The 19,688-nt window shown below is 37.1% G+C and overlaps 1 protein-coding gene across 19 annotated transcripts in view; it reads right to left on the bottom strand.

The window, feature by feature from the left end:
- The window catches only part of AGFG1 (ArfGAP with FG repeats 1), a 42,558-nt gene that overhangs the window by 3,827 nt on the left and 19,043 nt on the right, over positions 1-19,688 (bottom strand). For 3 of the 19 annotated variants that reach the window (XM_067465968.1, XM_060767822.2, XM_060767824.2), the window contains exons 3-12: positions 16,955-17,070; positions 13,042-13,204; positions 12,056-12,209; positions 8,667-8,786; positions 8,005-8,094; positions 6,815-7,018; positions 3,325-3,505; positions 1,974-2,053; positions 857-949; positions 221-268 (exon numbers count right to left, since the gene is read on the bottom strand). In XM_067465968.1, coding sequence (XP_067322069.1) covers positions 221-268; positions 857-949; positions 1,974-2,053; positions 3,325-3,505; positions 6,815-7,018; positions 8,005-8,094; positions 8,667-8,786; positions 12,056-12,209; positions 13,042-13,204; positions 16,955-17,070 — 1,249 coding nt within the window. The remainder of the gene's footprint in view (positions 1-220; positions 269-856; positions 950-1,973; positions 2,054-3,324; positions 3,506-6,814; positions 7,019-8,004; positions 8,095-8,666; positions 8,787-12,055; positions 12,210-13,041; positions 13,205-16,954; positions 17,071-19,688) is intronic. The other 16 variants (XM_060767827.2, XM_060767829.2, XM_060767828.2 and 13 more) reach the window with 13 other exon arrangements.

Raw genomic sequence — 19,688 nt, 5'->3', positions numbered from 1 at the left:
CAATACATGTGTCTAGGATCAAAGTGTAAGTTTTAAATTTACACTAAGTAATGCCAACACATATTGAGGTAAATCACCTTCCATGCCCACTCCATTTCAAAATATGGAAGAAGGGTTGAAAAAGTTGTACATGCAAAGGAACCACTACGTGGCAGTAAAGCTTTCACAAGCAAATGAACATTTTAGCCACATGACAGTTATACAAAATGTGGCCACCTACCAAAGTGAGCCTGAGGAAACATGTGAGTATGCATTGCTCCTGAGAGGCCTTTTGAGAAGTCACAAAGAGACCAGATAGCGTCAAACCATCATCTTAAAGAAATATTTTTCACATGATAAACAATTCAATATGTAAATACTTTAAAAATCGTAACACTGTTTTGGTGTTGTTTTGTTGATCTGGATAGAAATGGACAAGTTTAATTCTTTTCACAAGTCAATCCACTTGTTTAAAACAGAGGTATACGGGCTATTTATGACGTTAAAGAAATATGATGCTAAAAGAGCCATCAATTTTATCACATAGATTGGATGTATTAAAGCAAACTCAAATATGAAAGTATACACAACAAGCATAACTATTCTGCGAAAGTTTGAAGCACAAAAATATTAATAAATTCATTTATCATTCAAAAAACAGCAAGCAGAGGATGTTCATGTGAACACAGGCATACTGATTGTCATAACTGTCTGAACCAGATAGAATAACTAATGGTCACAACAAAATTAGCATTTGATTTTGTAACAGAACATTTCTCATTGTGGCCTCTTCAGAAGTTATAACTCTGCAGTTACAGAAGTTTGAAAATGTGTATTATTATTAAACATAACTGCATAGTATGGTTTTATTCCTAACCTGTTGCTCCTCTGTTGTTGGTTTGGAATGGATTTGTTGAAGGTGCTACTGCTGCTACAGGGGCAGCCACAAATGGATTTGTGCAGGGAGCTGCTGAAAAATGAAACATGATATTATCTATACATCTTCAAACTGCCAACCAAAAGATAACCCAGTTCAAAATAGGATTTACCTGTGCATGCAGATGCTTTGTATAACCCACAATGAAAACAGTAAGTTTTTCTTTAATTAGTTTTCCATTTCACATACAGGAAGTCCCTGAGTTACAAACATCCGACTTGCAAACAACTCATAGTTAAGAACAGGGGTGAGACAACAGAAGTTAGAGAAATCTACTCCTAGGAAGGGAAATTCATTCCTGGAAGAGTTATCATGGGGAAATGGTGTCCCCACTGAAGCTTTCTCACCAAGTCAAATTGTTCAAAATCCAATTAACACAGGGACAGAAAATGAGATGAAATCTTATGAACAGGGGCAAAGACAGCAAAACAAACATCACAGGGGTGTTAATCCTTCCCTATGCTATCCAAAACACACACACACACACATACTTTCTCTCTCTCTCTCTCTCTCTATGGCTGGAGTTACACTTAAAATGTACCTGTTCCTACTTACAAACAAATTAAACTTAAAAACAAACCTACACAACCTATCCTGTTTGAAACTTGGGGACTGCCTGTAAATTGGAAAAAAATGTGGTTACTAAATTTTAAACCAACCATGGTTTGGCTTGAATGCATGTGCCACAAAGAGAGGAGTTAAGGTGTTCTGTCTGAAGGCAAAAGGTTTACCTGTGTTACATTGACATATAATACTGAATAGTGCTAATTACTGCCAAGATTTCAGTCTGCACATGAGTTAGTACAATTTGCCTTCAGGAGTAAGGACTAACTATGGCTACAGGCAAAAGAGAAACCTGTAAGACTACTGCATCGCTCTGTAACCACTTCAAATGTTTTTTGAGTTTTTTTAAAAAAACAACTTGAGGGAGGTTAATTGTGGACCTCAAAACAGCCTTGGCGTGTGCATGCATTTCATAGGCTATGCTTTATCCAGCCCTGTTTCAACTAGATCTTTCAAAGACGAGCTTCCATGATTGCAACATGTTTTACAATACCTCCAAATGGAGCAGGAACATTTGATGGTGCTGGCTGTGTCTGTGTATTAGCACCCACCGAGACTGTCCCAAAAGCATTGCTGAAAATAATCCACAACATTCAACATCAGAACCAGTTACTGGACAATTATACCGCTTTAAATTATTTTACTGGAAAATGCTGTCTTTGCTGTTTAAGTGAAGTACTGGAAAATTACTGACTTTATAAATTGTATAGTATAGCTGGAAAAAAAATAAGAAAAGTGCAGGCAGCTTTTAAACTGAGTTAATTTACCTGCAATATTCTTAAAAGCACATTCTTAAATGATTCCTCAGTCAGAAATCATGTCCATCAATAAGCAAAAACACAAAGGAGTGAGATGTAAACTTAGATATGGTATCAGGTTTAGGGTTTTAACTGTTTATTTTTTAATACTATTCATGTTTAATTCCATTTTAAAGTTTGCATTGTATTAATTTTATTGTGAGCTGCTTTGAGTCTTTTTTAGCGAGAAAACCCCTGGATATTAATAATAATAATAATAATAATAATAATAATAATAATAATAATGGGTGCAGTGCCTAAAGACCTTGGCCTGCACTGAAAAACAATCAGCACTGACAAAATTACTGTCAGCTGCAAAAGGCCACCTTACTCAGAACTGCACGCATTATTTGCCAATACATCACACAGTCCTAGACACTTGGGAAGTGTCTCACGTGTGATCAAATACAAAAGCCAGCATAGTGATCTAGTTTGCTGAATACTAATCTTGTTGTGCATCAAATAATAATAATAATAATAATAATAATAATAATAATAATAATAATAATAGGAAGAAGAAGCAGCAGCAGCAGTGACCGTCCTTTCAGATAGTTACATTAAATTTGGAAATCTTTCATAAATAATATTCCAAACAGATTTTAGTCAGCTGTAACATAAGACTCAATATAAAATAGTAAGACAAATTACTCATTACTGAAACAATATAGGCACTAAGAAGGCTGTAACCTTGTATTTCGTCCCTCTTGCTGGCAAAATTTATGGAAATTTTAATCCTGTTGTTCTGGTAAACTATGCTTTCTTCACATGTACCCACTACACAGCCCATTCATGCATGGGGAAAGGTGATCTTCAAGAGGATGCTGAGGTCACATCATTCCTAAACACTGGCCATGTTTGCCAGGGACTGTGCAAGCGGTCCCTGGCAAATACACTTGGAAGACCACTGTTTTCCCACAGCATGATCATTGAATCAACTTTTAAACTAAGATTTTTTTAAAGGTCTGTACTTCTTCAAATGTGTTATCACTTTATTTTGCTGCTTGTAAACAAAGCCAGTTTACATTAACTTCATTCAAGATTGAGTACCTGCTAACATTACTGGTGGAAGTATATGCATTACTAGAAGTTGATGTGGAGCTGAACACACTGTCTAATTCTGCTAGAGCTGCATACTTGTCTGAAGATGCACTTGATTGATTTGGGGCTGACAGAGCAGGACCTGCTGGTGTTGGATTGGCAGAAAAGCCACTTCCGTGTTCACTACCACCTAGGAAAAAAGAGTGGATTCAGGCTTCAAACAAGATGTTAACAAACATGTTAGCATTTGCAGAAATGACATTTTCATTTCACAAGCTATTATAAGGAAACTGCAGCCATTGGGTTTTTATTTTATAAATTGTTTTCTGTAGAAGAAACACTGTGTTCCCAATAAACGTTATTTCTGTCGAGGGAAAAAGGGGGAGGGGGTCATATTTACAACATTTTATCAAATTCTGTAGGTCATTCATCTCCTTTTTGGAAGTATGAATCCTGAAGAGTCCAGAGTTTTCTATTTTCTTTCCTTAATGCAAAAGTACTATAGCTAGTCCTAAATAAACTACAGACATGATACATCTAGGTGAAGAGGGGCATGCAATCCAACTATCTATAGGTGCAGCCAGGTGAACGGGAACATGCAGTCCATTCGTACCTTCTGTATCACTTCAAGAGGTAAAATCAAAGTCTGTGGCAATGTGAAGAAATGGTGTGAACAAAATGAAGAACTGCTGTATATGAATGACTCATCATATAGCAACAGCCATTTGAAGCAGACCTCACGTGGTGAACCACCCAACAACTTTGGTCTTAAGTGTCTAAAAAATTAAAGGAACAAGCCACTGAATATTGACAAAAGATGGACTAAGATATGGGGGTTTCAGAGGAAAGTGCTTGTTAATTATAACTTATATTGTCCTTGAAGAAATATTTTTTCAGACTATTCTTTCAGGCTATAAGAAGACATATTGCATGTTTCATGTAACTGTGATTATTATTCTATATGATATGTTTAACAGCATCTAACCAAGAATAGAAAGTTAATATGGAGAACAATAATCTAAACCAGTTCAACATCGCTGCTCTTCTACAGAGTTATACTTAGTGTAGCACCATTAAAATCTTTCATAAGCAATGCAGTAATAGTTGTCAGTTTCTGCTTAATTGCTTTCTTAGAAATAAAATGCACTGCCAGGAGCCTCCACAATCCTTACACTCAGGAGGAGGTGCTTTCAAAGAACTATTGTCTGACTGGAGAGTTGCTCAGTGATCGTACACAGGTATTTCCTTTACAGTTATCCAGTTTTCTATCAACTTGTATTGGAAAGAACAAAAGGTCTCATGTGCAATATTTTGATGTCAGTTTGAAATTGTTTTCCATAGCTGAACACCTGGGTTTTCTTTTGAATTTATACAAATCTAAGGGCCCTTCTACAAAGCGATTTAACCCAGAATATCAAGGCAGATAATCCACAATATCTGCTTTGAACTGGGTTATCTGAGTCTACACTGCCATATAATCCAGTTCAATGTGGATTTTATACAGCTGTGTGGAAGGGGCTTAAGTCTTCATTTGCTACATCAAAATGTGGGCCTGAATGCTACTGATTGTTACGACTGTATCCACCTTGAATCAATGGGATACACATTGATGCTGATTCATCATTCATCAATCATTGAATAAAACTACCAATAGGACTAAGGCCACAATGTTCATTGTAAATCCAAATCCTAAACACTCATGCTTGACCTGAATATAATTAATTTTATTATCCTTGCAACATTTAGAGACCAAATTACAAGTTCTGGAAGGCATAAGTAATGTTAATGGTTTCCCTTTGACATTAAGTCTACTCCAGTCTGCTTCTGGGGAGTGGTGTTCATCTCCATTTCTAAGCCGAATAGCCAGCATTGTCTGTACACACCTCCTAGGTCATGTGGCCAGCATAACTGCATGGAGCACTATTACCTTCCCGCTGAAGTGGTACTTATTGATCTGGTCACATTTGCATTTTTTCGAACTGTTAGGTTGGTAGAAGCTGGGGCTAACGGCAGGTGCTCACTCTGCTCCGCAGATTCGAACTGCTGACCTTTTAGTCAGCAAGTTCAACAGCTCAGCGGTTTAACCCACTGTGGCCCCCTTTTGGAAGTTATATAACACTGGATATGTATTTTTACCTTTTTTGCTACTTGTAGAGGTTCTTTAACATTCTAATGCTTAAATATTTGTGCATAATTAAGAATGATTTAATTAGAAAAAATGTGATTTATTTGGGGGTTTTTTTTGTTTATATAAACTGTCTAGAGGGCAAAGCTGTATAAAAATCTTCAAAATAAATAAATAATTGGAATAATGACATAAAGAGCCATCATGATATAGCCATTGCAAGTGTTAAACATAGACCCGGAAGATGTAGGTTCATATAGGAACCTCCTGGACTTGATAGTCACTTACATATTTTATTGATACCCCACCTTTTAACAGGTTTATAAAACAGATTAGCATGTAAAATTTATAATTACATAAATTAAAACACACTATCCAAGTTTGCAATTGAAAGAACCTGGGGAGAAGCTATGTAAATTACTTTGAGCTACTTGAAGGAAGGGTGAAACTGACAAAGACTTTCAAGACCATCACAAATTCAGCTTAGCTGTGACACTATCTCATTCTGCTCCATAGCTCACAAGGTCAGCTTATGAAGAGTGATCTAGAAACATAATCTGTGCGTCTTAATCTGATATGGAGGGCAAGCAATTTCTTGTTTCCAATGGGCCAGGGACGAAGACCATATTTGCGCCCTATAAATACTGTTTTTCTTTCTTTCTTTCCTGGAAACTCTCTGGAGAACAGCAGATGGTCTAGGGACTAAAACCAGTCCACGAGCCACCACTTAGAGTAGCACTGCTCTAGAACAGTATACTATATAAAACCAGTTGCTCATCAATTAAATAACACTCTAGATTGTATCTTAGATGATACTTCACATAATTCTCCATGAACAGATAATTCTCTTTTCCTAACTTTGAAAGTGATATGGCTACATAACCCTTTCTGAACTTTTCAGATTACCTTGTCTTTCTACAGTCTGAGACAGAGATGGGTACATTAGCTCCCAAATTAGTTTTAATGATTAGGTAATTTGAATACTTATGAGGGGATTACATACTATGGATTATAAACACATTATAAAAACAAAGTAGGTAGTAAAAAGACAGAATTATCTGGAGAATTAGATGCCAGTGCCACTACTTTTTAGTATCATCACTATACTAATTATCTCGAGTAATATTCTACATGGAAAAAATGTTTCCTTGGGGACTTCAGTAATCACCTGCACATTTGAACACAACTTGATTCAATAAAATATGCTTGCATTTCTGCCACTGTACCAATTTGCGCACAAAACACTACTGGTATTGGTACTTTATACAGCAGGAAGCATGAAGAACTTTACTATGCCTATGAGAACACCACAGAACACCACTACCACCATGATAAACAGGGTAAGAGAACAGGTCAAAGAATAAGAATTAGTACCTTGCCCTGTGCTGAAGATATTATCTAAATTAGCAAGAGCTGCATATTTATCGGCTGACTGGAGATTCGGTTTATTCACTGCAGCTTTACTGGCTGCAGTTGTGTTGCTCTGAGAAGCACTGAAGGCTCCAAAATCAGCACTGGAAGATTTGGGGAAGTTATCAAAGTGTGCAAAGTTAGCATTCACTGATCCAGAGCTCCCACCTGCAACAAGATAAGTTAAAGATAATGGATTCTTCCATGTTTAATGAATGGGTTTTTTTTTCAAATGCTACTGGTGTGTGGATATGTTTTGGGGTCCCATATATTAAGAAGCTTCCCAGTACTGATTAGTTAAAATATAGTTTTCTACTTCCCAAATCCCCAGGTCCTAGCTAACATCACAGCAGAGCACTACAAGAGCCAATGGTGTAGCAAAGCTTACCTCAGTAATTTATATTTTAATCTTAAACCTCCTACTGTTAATTTAAATAAGGACTAAATATGAATTTCTTTTCAAAAACCATCTTTGTTCGCATCTGGTAGCAACACCTACCTTTCAACACATAAAATTGAGAACAAAGGGGGAATTTTGCAAAGGATTTGGTGTGATTTTTAATCTTTTTATTCAAAGAATTCTTACAGTGTAGTGCCCCCGATGCCTTAAAGAACAACTTCTTTTTAGCACCTGTGTTAATGTGGTATTTAATATTTCAAAATTAAAACAAAATTCTACTCAGTAGTCCATAGTTACAGAAAGCAATTAAATCCACTGGTGAAGTAAGAGCTTCCTTTTTCACAGAGCCTGGCACTTACGTTGGCCAGTCTGACTTGGGATAATTTGAATTGCCCGTTTATTAGGTTTCTGGTATTTGACTATATTGGAATAAACATTTCTGATCCTTAGCGCCTAAGGCATTATGATCACACTGACAGGTTTTACATAGATAACCTAGTATTGGAGATCCTCCTGAATGCTGATAATTAATTTCCATTTTTAATTTATTTGCAAAAACAAGAATGTTTTAACTTTGGAATTTCAATCTCTCTCTCTATATATATATATATTGGAAGAACTTTTTAATCAGTTACAAATAGCTTAATAAATCATGAGCTAATACTTTTTAAAGGAGGAGGTAATAAGAGAAAACTTGGACATGATAATGGAAACGAAAAATGGCATTGTAAATGAAGCGAGCTAAAATTCCCACCTTGGTGGAACTTACTGCGCATAGCCTGGAGAGGAAAAGCGGAAGTAGTAAATTCACCAAAACTGCAGCTAGATGAAAGCGTTCTGAACGCTGGACAGCCAGAAATTGTGTGAGGGGTTAAAGTTAACAAAAGGGAAAAACAAAATTTTAAAAGAAAGTCTTAAGACAACACACTTAAAAAAGGAAAAGGGAAAAAGAAAATAAGTCAGCCACAGATCAAGACAAGCAGCCTGTCATTCCAAGCAAACATTATTACGACATAACCAAATTAAAGAGGAAAGCAATAGCCCTTACACATGAGATCTGAAAAATATTTATCCTGGATTAAGTTTCTTCTGTAATTGAAATCTATTTACAGTTAGAAGATGGAAAACAATTTTGGCATAGTAATTGTCCAATATGTAATGGTGCCAACAAATGTGGCACAACTTATTTCATGTGTAGGGAGAATTAAGAAGATATAGTGCAAAAATAATCATGCAAGAAAGAAAACCCATGTCAAATATAGCAAAGAAAAGGTAGCATTCATTTCAGGTTTCCCCAGAGCTTCAGAGTGTGTGTGTGTCACAAAAAGTAGATGCAGAAAAAGTTAAGATATGTTCTAAGCTATGCATCCAGATTAATTAATATCGGAAAAACTAAAAATGTTAGAGCATTTCTACCTGTATTTTGGTGCTGAAAACCAGACTGACTTGCTGTGGGGAAACCACCAAAATTACTCGAACCACTAGACTGTCCAAATGCATCAAAGTTTGCAAAACCTGCATTTGCAGAGTTCTGCGCTGTAAATTGCAAATGAACAAAACATGTTAATGGTATGAAAACAAAAGCAGGTCATAAAACTAAAATCAGATTATGGCAGTTTTGAGGGTAGCTGTACCTCAAACATACCATTGACATAAATAATCACTTGTGAAATTATAGTGTATGGGACAAAGGTTCTCTTAAACACAGCCTCCTACGTATCATCTATGGAGAATATTTCAATGGTATATAGGAAAAAAATATTTTGATGGTCTCTTTGTCTCTAAAATGATCACAGTACTTCCAAACATACTTCTTTTAGAATCATAGAATCATAGAGTTGGAAGAGACCTCATGGGCCATCCAGTCCAAACCCCTGCCAAGAAGCAGGGGGTTTTTAGTTATAAAGTTGTAAGAAGATAAATAGGGTAGTATTTCCCCCCAGAAATCATAAAACTTCCATACTTACACATACATTAAGCAAAACTACATATTACCATGTTTAGCTCACACAATTAGCTTAACATGTCTTCCATAGCCTGAAATTCCATTCACACTTTATTTTTTGTCACTACTTCCTTTCTCCTACTCTTTCTACTTCTATAAAAACTTCCTTTGCTTTCCATCCCCTTCTGCAACACAGCTGATGTCTCCTAGGATTCCTCTTCAGAAAGCCCTATCACTACTTCCTTATTTTCTTCTCAAAGTATTACCTTCCTCTTTGTTATCCTTACCTTCAGTTTATTCTACTTTCTCTATTCACTTAATTCAATCTTTGATTATTTCTGTTCCTATTTCTCTTAAATTCCCAAGACTTTCTCAATGTACTCATAAGCTGCCCCTGCATATGGCTTCAGTCCCAGCCAAACTGGCACATTTCTCTTCCCTCTCAGAAACAAGACTGCAAAGAGCTTTATGTCCTAAGTAACCAGCCATTCCAGACTAGAATTGCACATCACTAACCTAGGTTGTAAAAAATGAGGATTTACTCTGCACACTTCAAGCATAACAAAGAAATAAATTGAATAAATACGTGAAAGCTGGCCTGAAAAACTGATTAAGTGAAATGAGGTTTGGTTCACACCTTGTCTTAGCCAGGGCTGTACCTCAGTTCACTTGCTGAGTCTTTAAACCTGTGGTTGTCAACCTGTGAGTCCCCAGATGTTTTGGCCTTCAACTTCCAGAAACCCTAACAGCTGGCAAACTAGCTGGGATTATTGGGAGTTGTAGGCCAAAACACCTGGGGACCCACAGGTTGAGAACCACAGCTTTAGACTCTTAGTTCTCTAAGTGCAGTATGAAGATAAGAAGACAGTCTTACAAGATTGTTATAACAATAATCACAATTGTATATGCAAAATGCTTTGAACAAATTATCAGATTACGCAACCGCCACAATTATCTCTGCTTTGAGATTCTACATATATTTTGAGGGTATGTGTGTACTCCCAAGTCACCTGTTGACTTATGGTGATCCCATGGATTTCATAGCCAAGCAAAACTCGAAGATGTTTCTGCTACTTCCTTTCTCTGAAATAAAACCTATAGCACCTGGTGGTTTCACACCCAAGCACTAACTGGGATCTGGTGCCTTGAAGGTATTTAGGTCCTACATTATATTTTCTGTATGAAAAAGGTCATATTAAGACCCTGTGGTAAGGTATCAGAAGGTTTATTTTTAAATAAAAGCACTTAACAGTAGTATAAAAATAATATTAATGTACAAAATAACAAGGCAATCATTCTTTCCCCCTCTGTAACTAGCACTGCCACTTGATTCAAGATCATGCCAAGCAAGACTTCACATGGGAGCAGGGCTGGGACAGGATGTCTGAAGGAGAGGTGCTGGGAATTACATCATTAAAAAGAAAAACTCTGCCACAATATTTATTGCAGAAAACATTCATCCTTAAAAGTATTCACATTTCCTTTTTCCCTCTGCAAATGATCCCTCTTCTACTGCATGGAACAATAGAAACTGAGACATCATTTTCTATAATCATACGTCTGAACTTGCATCAGAGGCCTAAAGGTAGGTGCTAACCCCTGGCTACTGTTGGAGAAGAGGAAAAGAAATATCTTCTGGAAGGTAATGTTAGAACCAAAGGTGGGCAAGACACCATCGCCCCCCGCCCCTTCTCTTCTTGCTAGAACCTCTTCTCACTCTTTCATTTCCTAGCGAGCTACCCAGAGAAAGTCAGATAATTCTTACCACAGGCCTTAAATGATTGCTAGCAAATAGACAAAGTCCCCAAGGCTACAGTGTGACCACATCCGACCAACAAAATCAACTTACGAATTACAGAAATTACAGAAATTCAGAAAATACTGCTGTCCCAGAATACCTAAATGATTAATTGGAAGAAAAGGACCTTTTTTCATGGGCCACCTAAAAACTGTGGAGTTCTTGGCTTCAGCAGACTAAATTGGCATCTTCTCCAGCAGCATTTGCCCAAATGGCAAAGAGCATGCTACACTGGCATTTCTTAACCTTTATAGTACTTTTAAAATTACATTATATATGATCTTACAGTTTTTTGTGATTGGTACCAATTGTTTTTGGCTTCTATGAGTAATGTTAAAACTCTACAAGGATAAGACAGAAGGGGTTTTTTTTAATTAAAAAGACAGCTACAACAATCTTTCTTATCACATAAAACAATAAACTCCAAAACTTGTGGGTTATTTCACTGCTATTGTTAAAATTTTCGTTTAACCTCTTGCTTGGTCAACATTAACTGCATCACACACAAACAGTATAAATGACAACTTGATCTACTCCCCCACCCCTTTTTTTTGGTCATGTCAGGAGTGACTTGAGAAACTGCAAGTTACTTCTAGTGTGAGAGAATTGGCCGTCTGCAAGGATGTTGTCTAGGGAACACCCGGATATTATGATGTTTTACCATCCTTGTGGGAGGCTTCTCTCATGTCCCCGCATGGGGAGCTGGAGCTGATAGAGGGAGCTCATCCTGGATTTGAGCCTCCAGCCTCTCGGTCTTCAGTCCTGCCGGCACAGGGGTGCAGGTACTGTCCCCTGCAACTCTATCAAATCAGAACTATGTAGAACAAAATCTGGTCTTTACCTTTTCATGAATTTCCTGCTTTATGTTCAATGACAAACTCAAATTGCTACTTGTTCTTTAGTGACCAGCTGCAATAATGGCATAAATAAACAATCTTTATTGAAGCTAATTAGTTAAAGAACTCCTATACCTCTGACACAGAAGCATTCTATTTCTATTTAAAAAAATAGATTTCAGAGGTTTTTATCATTATTAAACCCAGGAACAGAAAATGTTGTTACCTGTATGACTGTTGAAATGTGCAAAATTAGCAAAATTAGCGGTAGCAGTGGACTGAGGAGCAGGAGCAGCAAATATGTCTGAACCAAGGTCACTGAGAAGATCAAACTGTTTCTTTTCTTGTGACTGTCCTTGAGACCGAATTACAACAGGAGACTGTAAACAACAAGTTATAGTTGTCTCAACAAGCATGAATACCGATCAATCTGAAGTTTTATTTACATGTGGAAGGACACACCATGTTGATAAACCAAACCACTTTTCACCCAGATTTTAGACAGTAAGAAATTAAGGGATTTGTGAAACTAGCAGCTTAGACAAAGTCCCTCAATTACTACGCATTCAAACCTTTTTGTGGGAAAAGACAGCTTTTGTGAATTTAGTCAATAACATTCTTCAATCAGGAAAGTTCCTAAACACAAAGCAGACCTCTGTGAGTATGTTAGGTAGAACTAGAAAACTGAGTGGGAAAAGATTCCAGAATTCAAGAAACACTGGTGCTGAGAACTCAGACAGGCTGGATTGTGCAACTGAGCACAGCAGAGAGTGAACTCTAAATAAAAATGTGAAGTACATACAGGTAGAAAACACAATATCTTAAGGACAGATGGAGTTCAGGAAAGGAGGGGATAATGGAAGTACGGGTATGTGTAGGATGATTTGGGCAAATGAAAAGCCACACAAGACATAAGGACTTTTGCTGGAGGCAGACAGAAGAAAAGACAGAAGTGCTAAGCAGAAAGTAAAGATGGCTGAAAAGTATCATAATGGAAAAAAGCAAGACAGAATTGGAAAGTACATAAATTCAAGCAAACTGTAAGTGGATTTGGCATGGAACTGAAGTAAGGACTGGTTAGTGAGGAAGTGGAAATGTGACCCTATATGCCAGAGGTTTAGAGACAGGGCATGCCGTGAGATGAATACCACTGCTAGATAAAGTTTAATATGTCAAATTTACATTAAGTAGGGTTGTTGCCATATTACTTACTTGGGTAGGTGTGCCCTTGTTTAAGTGCAATGCTGGTGCAGACTCTCCTAGGAGAGATTTGAGTGGCTTGACTTCCGGTGTACTGCTTGTACTACTAGCAGAGGACCCAGATATCGATGCATGGACAGATGCCACAACCTTTGCTTGTTCTGGTGGAACATACCTAAGGCAAATACATGCACTGCATCTTTAATAAACTATATTTCCAAAATCTATTGTTAGTAAGTGATAATCCAATGAAACTGTTATAAGCATTGCTTTGCTGGAACTTTCCTATGTACAACTAAAATACAGGTGCCATTACTCTAACTTTCACCTGTGAATACAGAGAAAACTATGGCATATTGAGCAAAATACAATGGAATATATTTTTGACTTCTATATATCTCTAATTTCATGTATACATGCCAATTGGAGTATTTATCATACCAATGTATCTTCCATATGTGGACACAGTATCAATATATGAAGGGAAATTATTATACATTAAGTAACCCCAAGACAGAAGTTGAGAAAGTAAAGCAGATATGCCCTATGCATCCCATACAACTAATAGCATCCTACTTTTTCATCTAAAATGCTCTGTTTTGGATCTCTTGATGTCACCATTTCAGAGCCTGGGGATGCCTTTTTGAAGCAGGAAGTGAACCATTGCAAGTTAACTAGTTCTGCTTAAAGAAGGAGGCCTCCTCCGAGCCTAAAATGGTCCCTGTGCCCAGAAACATAACAAAGTTGCCCTCCCACATATTCAAGAACAATATTAAGACAAAAAACTTTAAATAAGCAAAACAACAGGGGAAAGCATGGCCTTTCAAAGCTTATACTCTTTCAAAGCTCACCTAAAGGCTACTATATGGAAAATTGGATTCCAGTATGTGCAGCAACTTTTTGCCTTATGTTAATGCAGGCTACAAATCTTTTTAAAATGTGCCTGGGTGTATTTCATCCTTATGCTCAATACAAAACTATGTTCAAATGCACTGCTATTCAAATGTAGACTAAAACACATTGGCAGAAATGTCCAAATGCTTCAGCTCCAAGCTTAAGCCAATGCTATAATGCTTGGGAAGAGAGAGAAATTCCAAGATCCCAAGATAAGCTTTTAAGATGGTACTTTCTGTGCCCATGCTCATATATTGTAGTCTGAGAAACCGGACAACTTGACTTAGAGAGCCTAAATCAGGGGTCCTCAAACTAAGGCTCGGGGGCCGGATGCGGCCCTCCAAGGTCATTTACCCGGCACTCGCTTGGGGTCAACCTAAGTCTGAAATGACTTGAAAGCACACAACAACAACAACAACAACCCTATCTCATCAGCCAAAAGCAGGCCCACACTTTCCATTGAAATACTAATAAATTTATATTTGTTAAAATTGTTCTTCATTTTAATTATTGTATTGTTTTTAAGTGTTTTTGCACTACAAATAAGATATGTGCAGTCTGCATAGGAATTCATGTTTTTTTCAAATTATAATCCGGCCCTCCAACAGTTTGACAAAGTTAACTATGTGTTCAGTAATCTTCTCTGAATCTACAATTTGGTGATGGATCTGGGCATTGTATGTTTTTACCCTGTTTCCCCTTCCCTTCTGCTCCCTCACCCATATTGTGCTTCAGTCGTTATATTTATATTTTAATGTACCAAACATACCAAGTTTGTATGAAAATGTGACTATTTTCTGTGCTGGTCAATGACTGAAATAAATGATTTGATTTGAGAGGCTGTGACCTGGCATTCAGTTTAAAAAGTTTGAGGACCCCTGGCCTAAATGGTCACAAAATGGCACAACAAGGGCTTTCCAAGTTCAAATGACTCAGTTATTCCCAAAACTGAGAACGTAGAAAATGAATCTGAACCAAAAATATCAAGCCACATATTTCCTCATATACTACAACCAAATATGCATTTCACAGAAGAGAAACTGGTAATGTTCCAAGAAACACCCAAATCAGGCAAAACCACACCCTCAAGAAAAAAACAAGACAAAGTATCATCATTCCTCTGTCTTTACCTATTCGCGCCATCTTCAAGCATATTATAGAGGTTTTTCTATCCCTTTGTCTTTGAAGAGAAAAAGTGTTAAATGAACATTGGGAAGAAGGGGGGTGTTTAGATAGTACTGAAAATAATGCCAGTGTGCTACTTCCTCTGAAGCTATTAATCCAAATGTGATGCTATTACATTACCAGAAAAAAATCATACTTCACAACCAACATTATTTCCACATTCCAAGGTACTGCTTAGATATGAAGGAGAAACAAAGAGCAGTGATTGAGTTCTTGACCAAAGAAAAATGTACTGCTACCAACAGCCACAGAAGGCTCAGAAAAGTATATGAGGTAACAATTAATGAGAGTAATGTGCAAAGATGAGTGAAAAGGTTTAAGGCAAAACCATTGTTGAAGGCAAACCACATAGTGGAAGGCCCTTGACAGCAGTAATAGATGAAAACCAAAATAGGGTGGATGGCATGATTCATGAATCCTGGTGTATGACTGTCTGACAGATTGCCGAGGGACTTGGCTGTGGTCATAGTGCTGTCGAGTAGGTTATCTACAAGCTTGAATACAGGGCAGTGTGTGCCAAGTGGGCTCCCCATAAATTAACAGCTGTTTGAAAGAGAAGAGACTGAGTGTGTGCTCACAACTGTTGGCAACATTTGAAGCACCTAAGGACAACTTTTTGAGGAATGCTTCAATTCCTGGGAATAACTGTATGATCATGTATGGCATTCCATCAGGCCTCTTGAACTTGTAGCCCTCCGGGTGTTTTGGGCTTTAGCTTCTACAATTCCTGGCCACTAAACAAGCAGGCTAAGGCTTCTGAGAATTAGAGGCCCAAACAGCAGGTTGAAGTGACCTGCCCAAGAAATTCAAAAGCTAGTGATCAGCACAGATGAATGTCCTCTGTGACAATAAGGGAGGATTTTGTTTGATCTCCTCAACTGCAGGACAACAATAAACAGCGGCCGCTATACTGTATCACTCTGGAAACTTCTAGAAATCATCCATAAGAAAAGACCACGGAAATAACTGGATGCAATTCAGTTACACCATGGTAATGCTTGACAGCACAATTCTTCAGCAACTTCACGGTTCTTGCACAAATGGATTGATCAGCAGTGCCACATTGACCTTACAGCACCATTCTTGTGCTCTCTGTCTCTCACTTGTTCAGTAAGATGTAAGAAACCTTCAGGGACAGCACTTCGATCATGTAGGCAAAGTGGAAGATGCTACCAGACACTTGATCATACAGTGTCCAAAACAGGGTTTCCAAAGTGAAGCTGATGTATGGGTGCAAAGGTAGTGCAAATCCCTTGCCACTGGTGGAGACTATTTTGAATAGTACCATGTTATAGTCAGAGTTACTTTGCACTTGTATGCAGTTGGATATGCTTCATGTTGTTAATAAAGGTTATAGCCAAAAAGGCATTACTTTCAGTATGACCCTCAGCTATGTCACTTTTATCCTTTGCCAAAACTTCCTCGGGCCGATTTTGTTGCACTATACAACAAAATACCAAATCCACAAAAGGGCAATACCTTTATTGGCCAACCAAAATGAGCAAAATACATAATGCAAGACGCATTCCAGGGGAAGAGAAAGAAGTAAACAATGGATGGAGGTCAGTTCTTTACTTTCCAACATGCCCATAATTAACATTTGGAAACAATCAAAAGGAATAGGGTGCCATAGCTGGCACCACAGGCAGGTGGCCACTCTAGTATCTGTGGATGCTGCACTGGGAGCTACAGAAAAAGAGAAGGAGTTGCTAAAGTAGTCAAAGAATAAATATCAAATGTAAATAAAAGCAGATGTACTTTTAAATTACTGTCTTGCCAGCAAACTTAACAAAAAAAACCCCAACAAACAGTTTTAAACTAATAATGAAATAAGGTATGTACTAACCATCTTTTCTTTTCATATTTTTCTTGTAGAAATTCCTTGACCTTTTGAGGATCCCTGAAGTCTGGAATTGCTGATGATCGATCGTCAAATAATCCTAGCCAAATTTGTTTACATACCTATTGAGAAAAAACCCCCAAAAACTCAGCATTAACTTAAGTCCATTTCAACTCAATAAAATAATCCACCCAACTGCTCAAAAAAGACCATTATCAGATTGCCTGTGAATCCCAGCAAGAGCATTTATTTTTCAACAAATACTTTCTACCAAGACAGAAATATTTGTTGTATTTGAGAATGTGCTAATATTGCTCAACACTTCTGATCAATATTTTCCTGTGACTTAATAGCAGAGATTTGAAAAACTATTTAAGACTAATATACCAGATCAGTTCATTCACTATTTAAATAATTTAAAATAATATTTCAGAGATAAGAAGGACCCCAAAACACATTTACAGTATCTAAGATTCATATAACATTTACCATAATTGGTTTTATTTCATATAGTGAAATAAAGTTCTATTAAAGTGAATTTAATCTGTTACTTATTAACAGAGATCATGTTTTAAAATTTCTATATGAATACAAATACTAACAGAAAGATACATTTTATCTCAATACAGAATGCTAAATATAATTGTCAGTCTCAACCAGAATAGGGCCACTAACTCAGTGGAAATTATTTAAGGGGGTGATTTAATAATCCACATAAATTCTACAATTCATTGAGACTAACAATTGGATTGAGAGTAGACTCTTTATTACAAAACAAGTTTTCTTAAAGATAGTTTTTCACATTGATGATGACTTACCAGAGCACAGAAAATGTCTATAAAAAACTGGCCTTAACAGTTCTTTAACTGGTACAAGGGAAAATTGTAATCCAGCTGCAAAGAGGAATTATGCACCTGCTGTATTTCTGTCCACAAGAGTGTCTTTAAGGATTCTGGTTCCCAAATTGAAGTCCAACACTACATCTTTAAAATTAGTACCTCTTTATATTTTGATTTGTCTGTTCACTCATAATTTGTTTTAATAGGATATGAGTATTAAATATAAACCTTGTTCTCCAAAAATAAGTAAAATAAACGCTGTCATATTTTCTGACCTAGTGCATTTTTGGTCTATTTCTTGTATCTTTTTCCTATTATGTCTTTTTTTTTAATTATGTCTTTTTAAAAAAGAAGTACAATATTGCTTTAAAGGACAGACATAACTGGGATCATGAAAAGGCAAAAGTAACAAGTTACAATAATTCTTATTCTTGGCTACACTTGTTCATAGAGAATTAAGTTTTGGATACTGAATATAAGCATTTTATTTAATTAATGTTCACCATTGCTTTTCAAACTTTTAAAAGAAATACTATTTTTTCATTTTTTTAAAAATCAACAACAACCAGGAAACAGTCTCATCTTGTTAACCAAATAATAACTTGCATAGGACATGGATTCAAATCACTGCCAAAAAATGAAGCTCTCAATTTACCCTTTAAAAAAAAGCTTTTCCAGGTACTGCCTTCACTTTTATCATCTATATGGAATATTTCAATCACTTTTTTTCGTGTCAGAAGAGACTTGAGAAACTCCAAGTTGCTTCTGGTGTGAGAGAACTGGTCATCTGCAAGGACGTTGCCCAAGGGATGCCTGGATGTTCTGGTGGTTTACCATCATTGTGGGAGGCTTTTTCATGTCCCCGCATGAGGAAACAAAGCTGCAGAGGAAGCTTATCCGAGTTCTCCCCAGATTTGAACCTTTGACCTGTTGGTCTTCAGTCCTGCCGGCACAAGGGTTTAACCCATTGCACCACCAGGGGCTCCTATTTCAATCCTGTAAAAGTACTGTTCGAAGTTCTTTGTGTATTTACCAGAGCCACTGTACACATACAGGATGATGACTTCACCCACACCCTTTGCAGATGCTTTCACTTCAAAGGCTTGGATGGTTTTCTACTCAGGAAACATGAATAAGTTCTGCTACCACAATAACCTACATGTATGCCTGAATTTCCAATACTGTTTTTACAGCACAAGATAACAGACACTTCTTTCTTTCTTTATACCTGGTGCTAGATAAATACAGGCAGTCCCCAAGTTACGATAAAGATAGATTCTGTAGCTTTGTTCTTAAGTTGATTTTGTATGGAAGTCGGAACAGGAACATTTTAAGTATAACTCCAGTCAAAAATATATAATTTTAAGCTTTGGATACCATAGGGAAGGTGCCCCTGTTCATAACATTTCACCAGAGGCAGCCCTAGGTAATTTTCAATGGTAAGCAAACAGTATTTTGGCACCCCCCCCCCCCCAAACCAATCGCTGATATATATTTTCTCTTCGTCGTGAGAGTTCTCTGTGCCATATTTGGCTCAATTCCATCATTGGTGGAGTTCAGAATGCTCTTTGATTGTAGGTGAACTATACATCCCAGTAACTACAACTCGCATATGTCAAGGTCTATTTTCCCCCAAGAGTGCCTCAAGAGCGCCCCTGGGTAAAATCAACTATACTGCAAATGCTTACTTTGCGTAATGGGTTGAGCTGCCCCTGCATTTCACCGCACTTTGTGTCACTGTGACAATTGGATTTTGAAGAATTTGACTTGTTGTGGAAACAAGGATTGGTGATAAAACTTCCCCATGATAATGACTCTTTCAAGAGTGAATTTCCCTTCCGAGGGGTAGATTTCTCTCATCTCCATTCTTAATTATGAGTCGTTTGTAAATCAGATGTTTG

This window comes from Anolis sagrei, chromosome 3, assembly GCF_037176765.1.
Source record: "Anolis sagrei isolate rAnoSag1 chromosome 3, rAnoSag1.mat, whole genome shotgun sequence".
Classification (NCBI taxonomy): domain Eukaryota; kingdom Metazoa; phylum Chordata; class Lepidosauria; order Squamata; family Dactyloidae; genus Anolis; species Anolis sagrei.
This window is presented reverse-complemented; position numbering and strand designations above follow the sequence as displayed.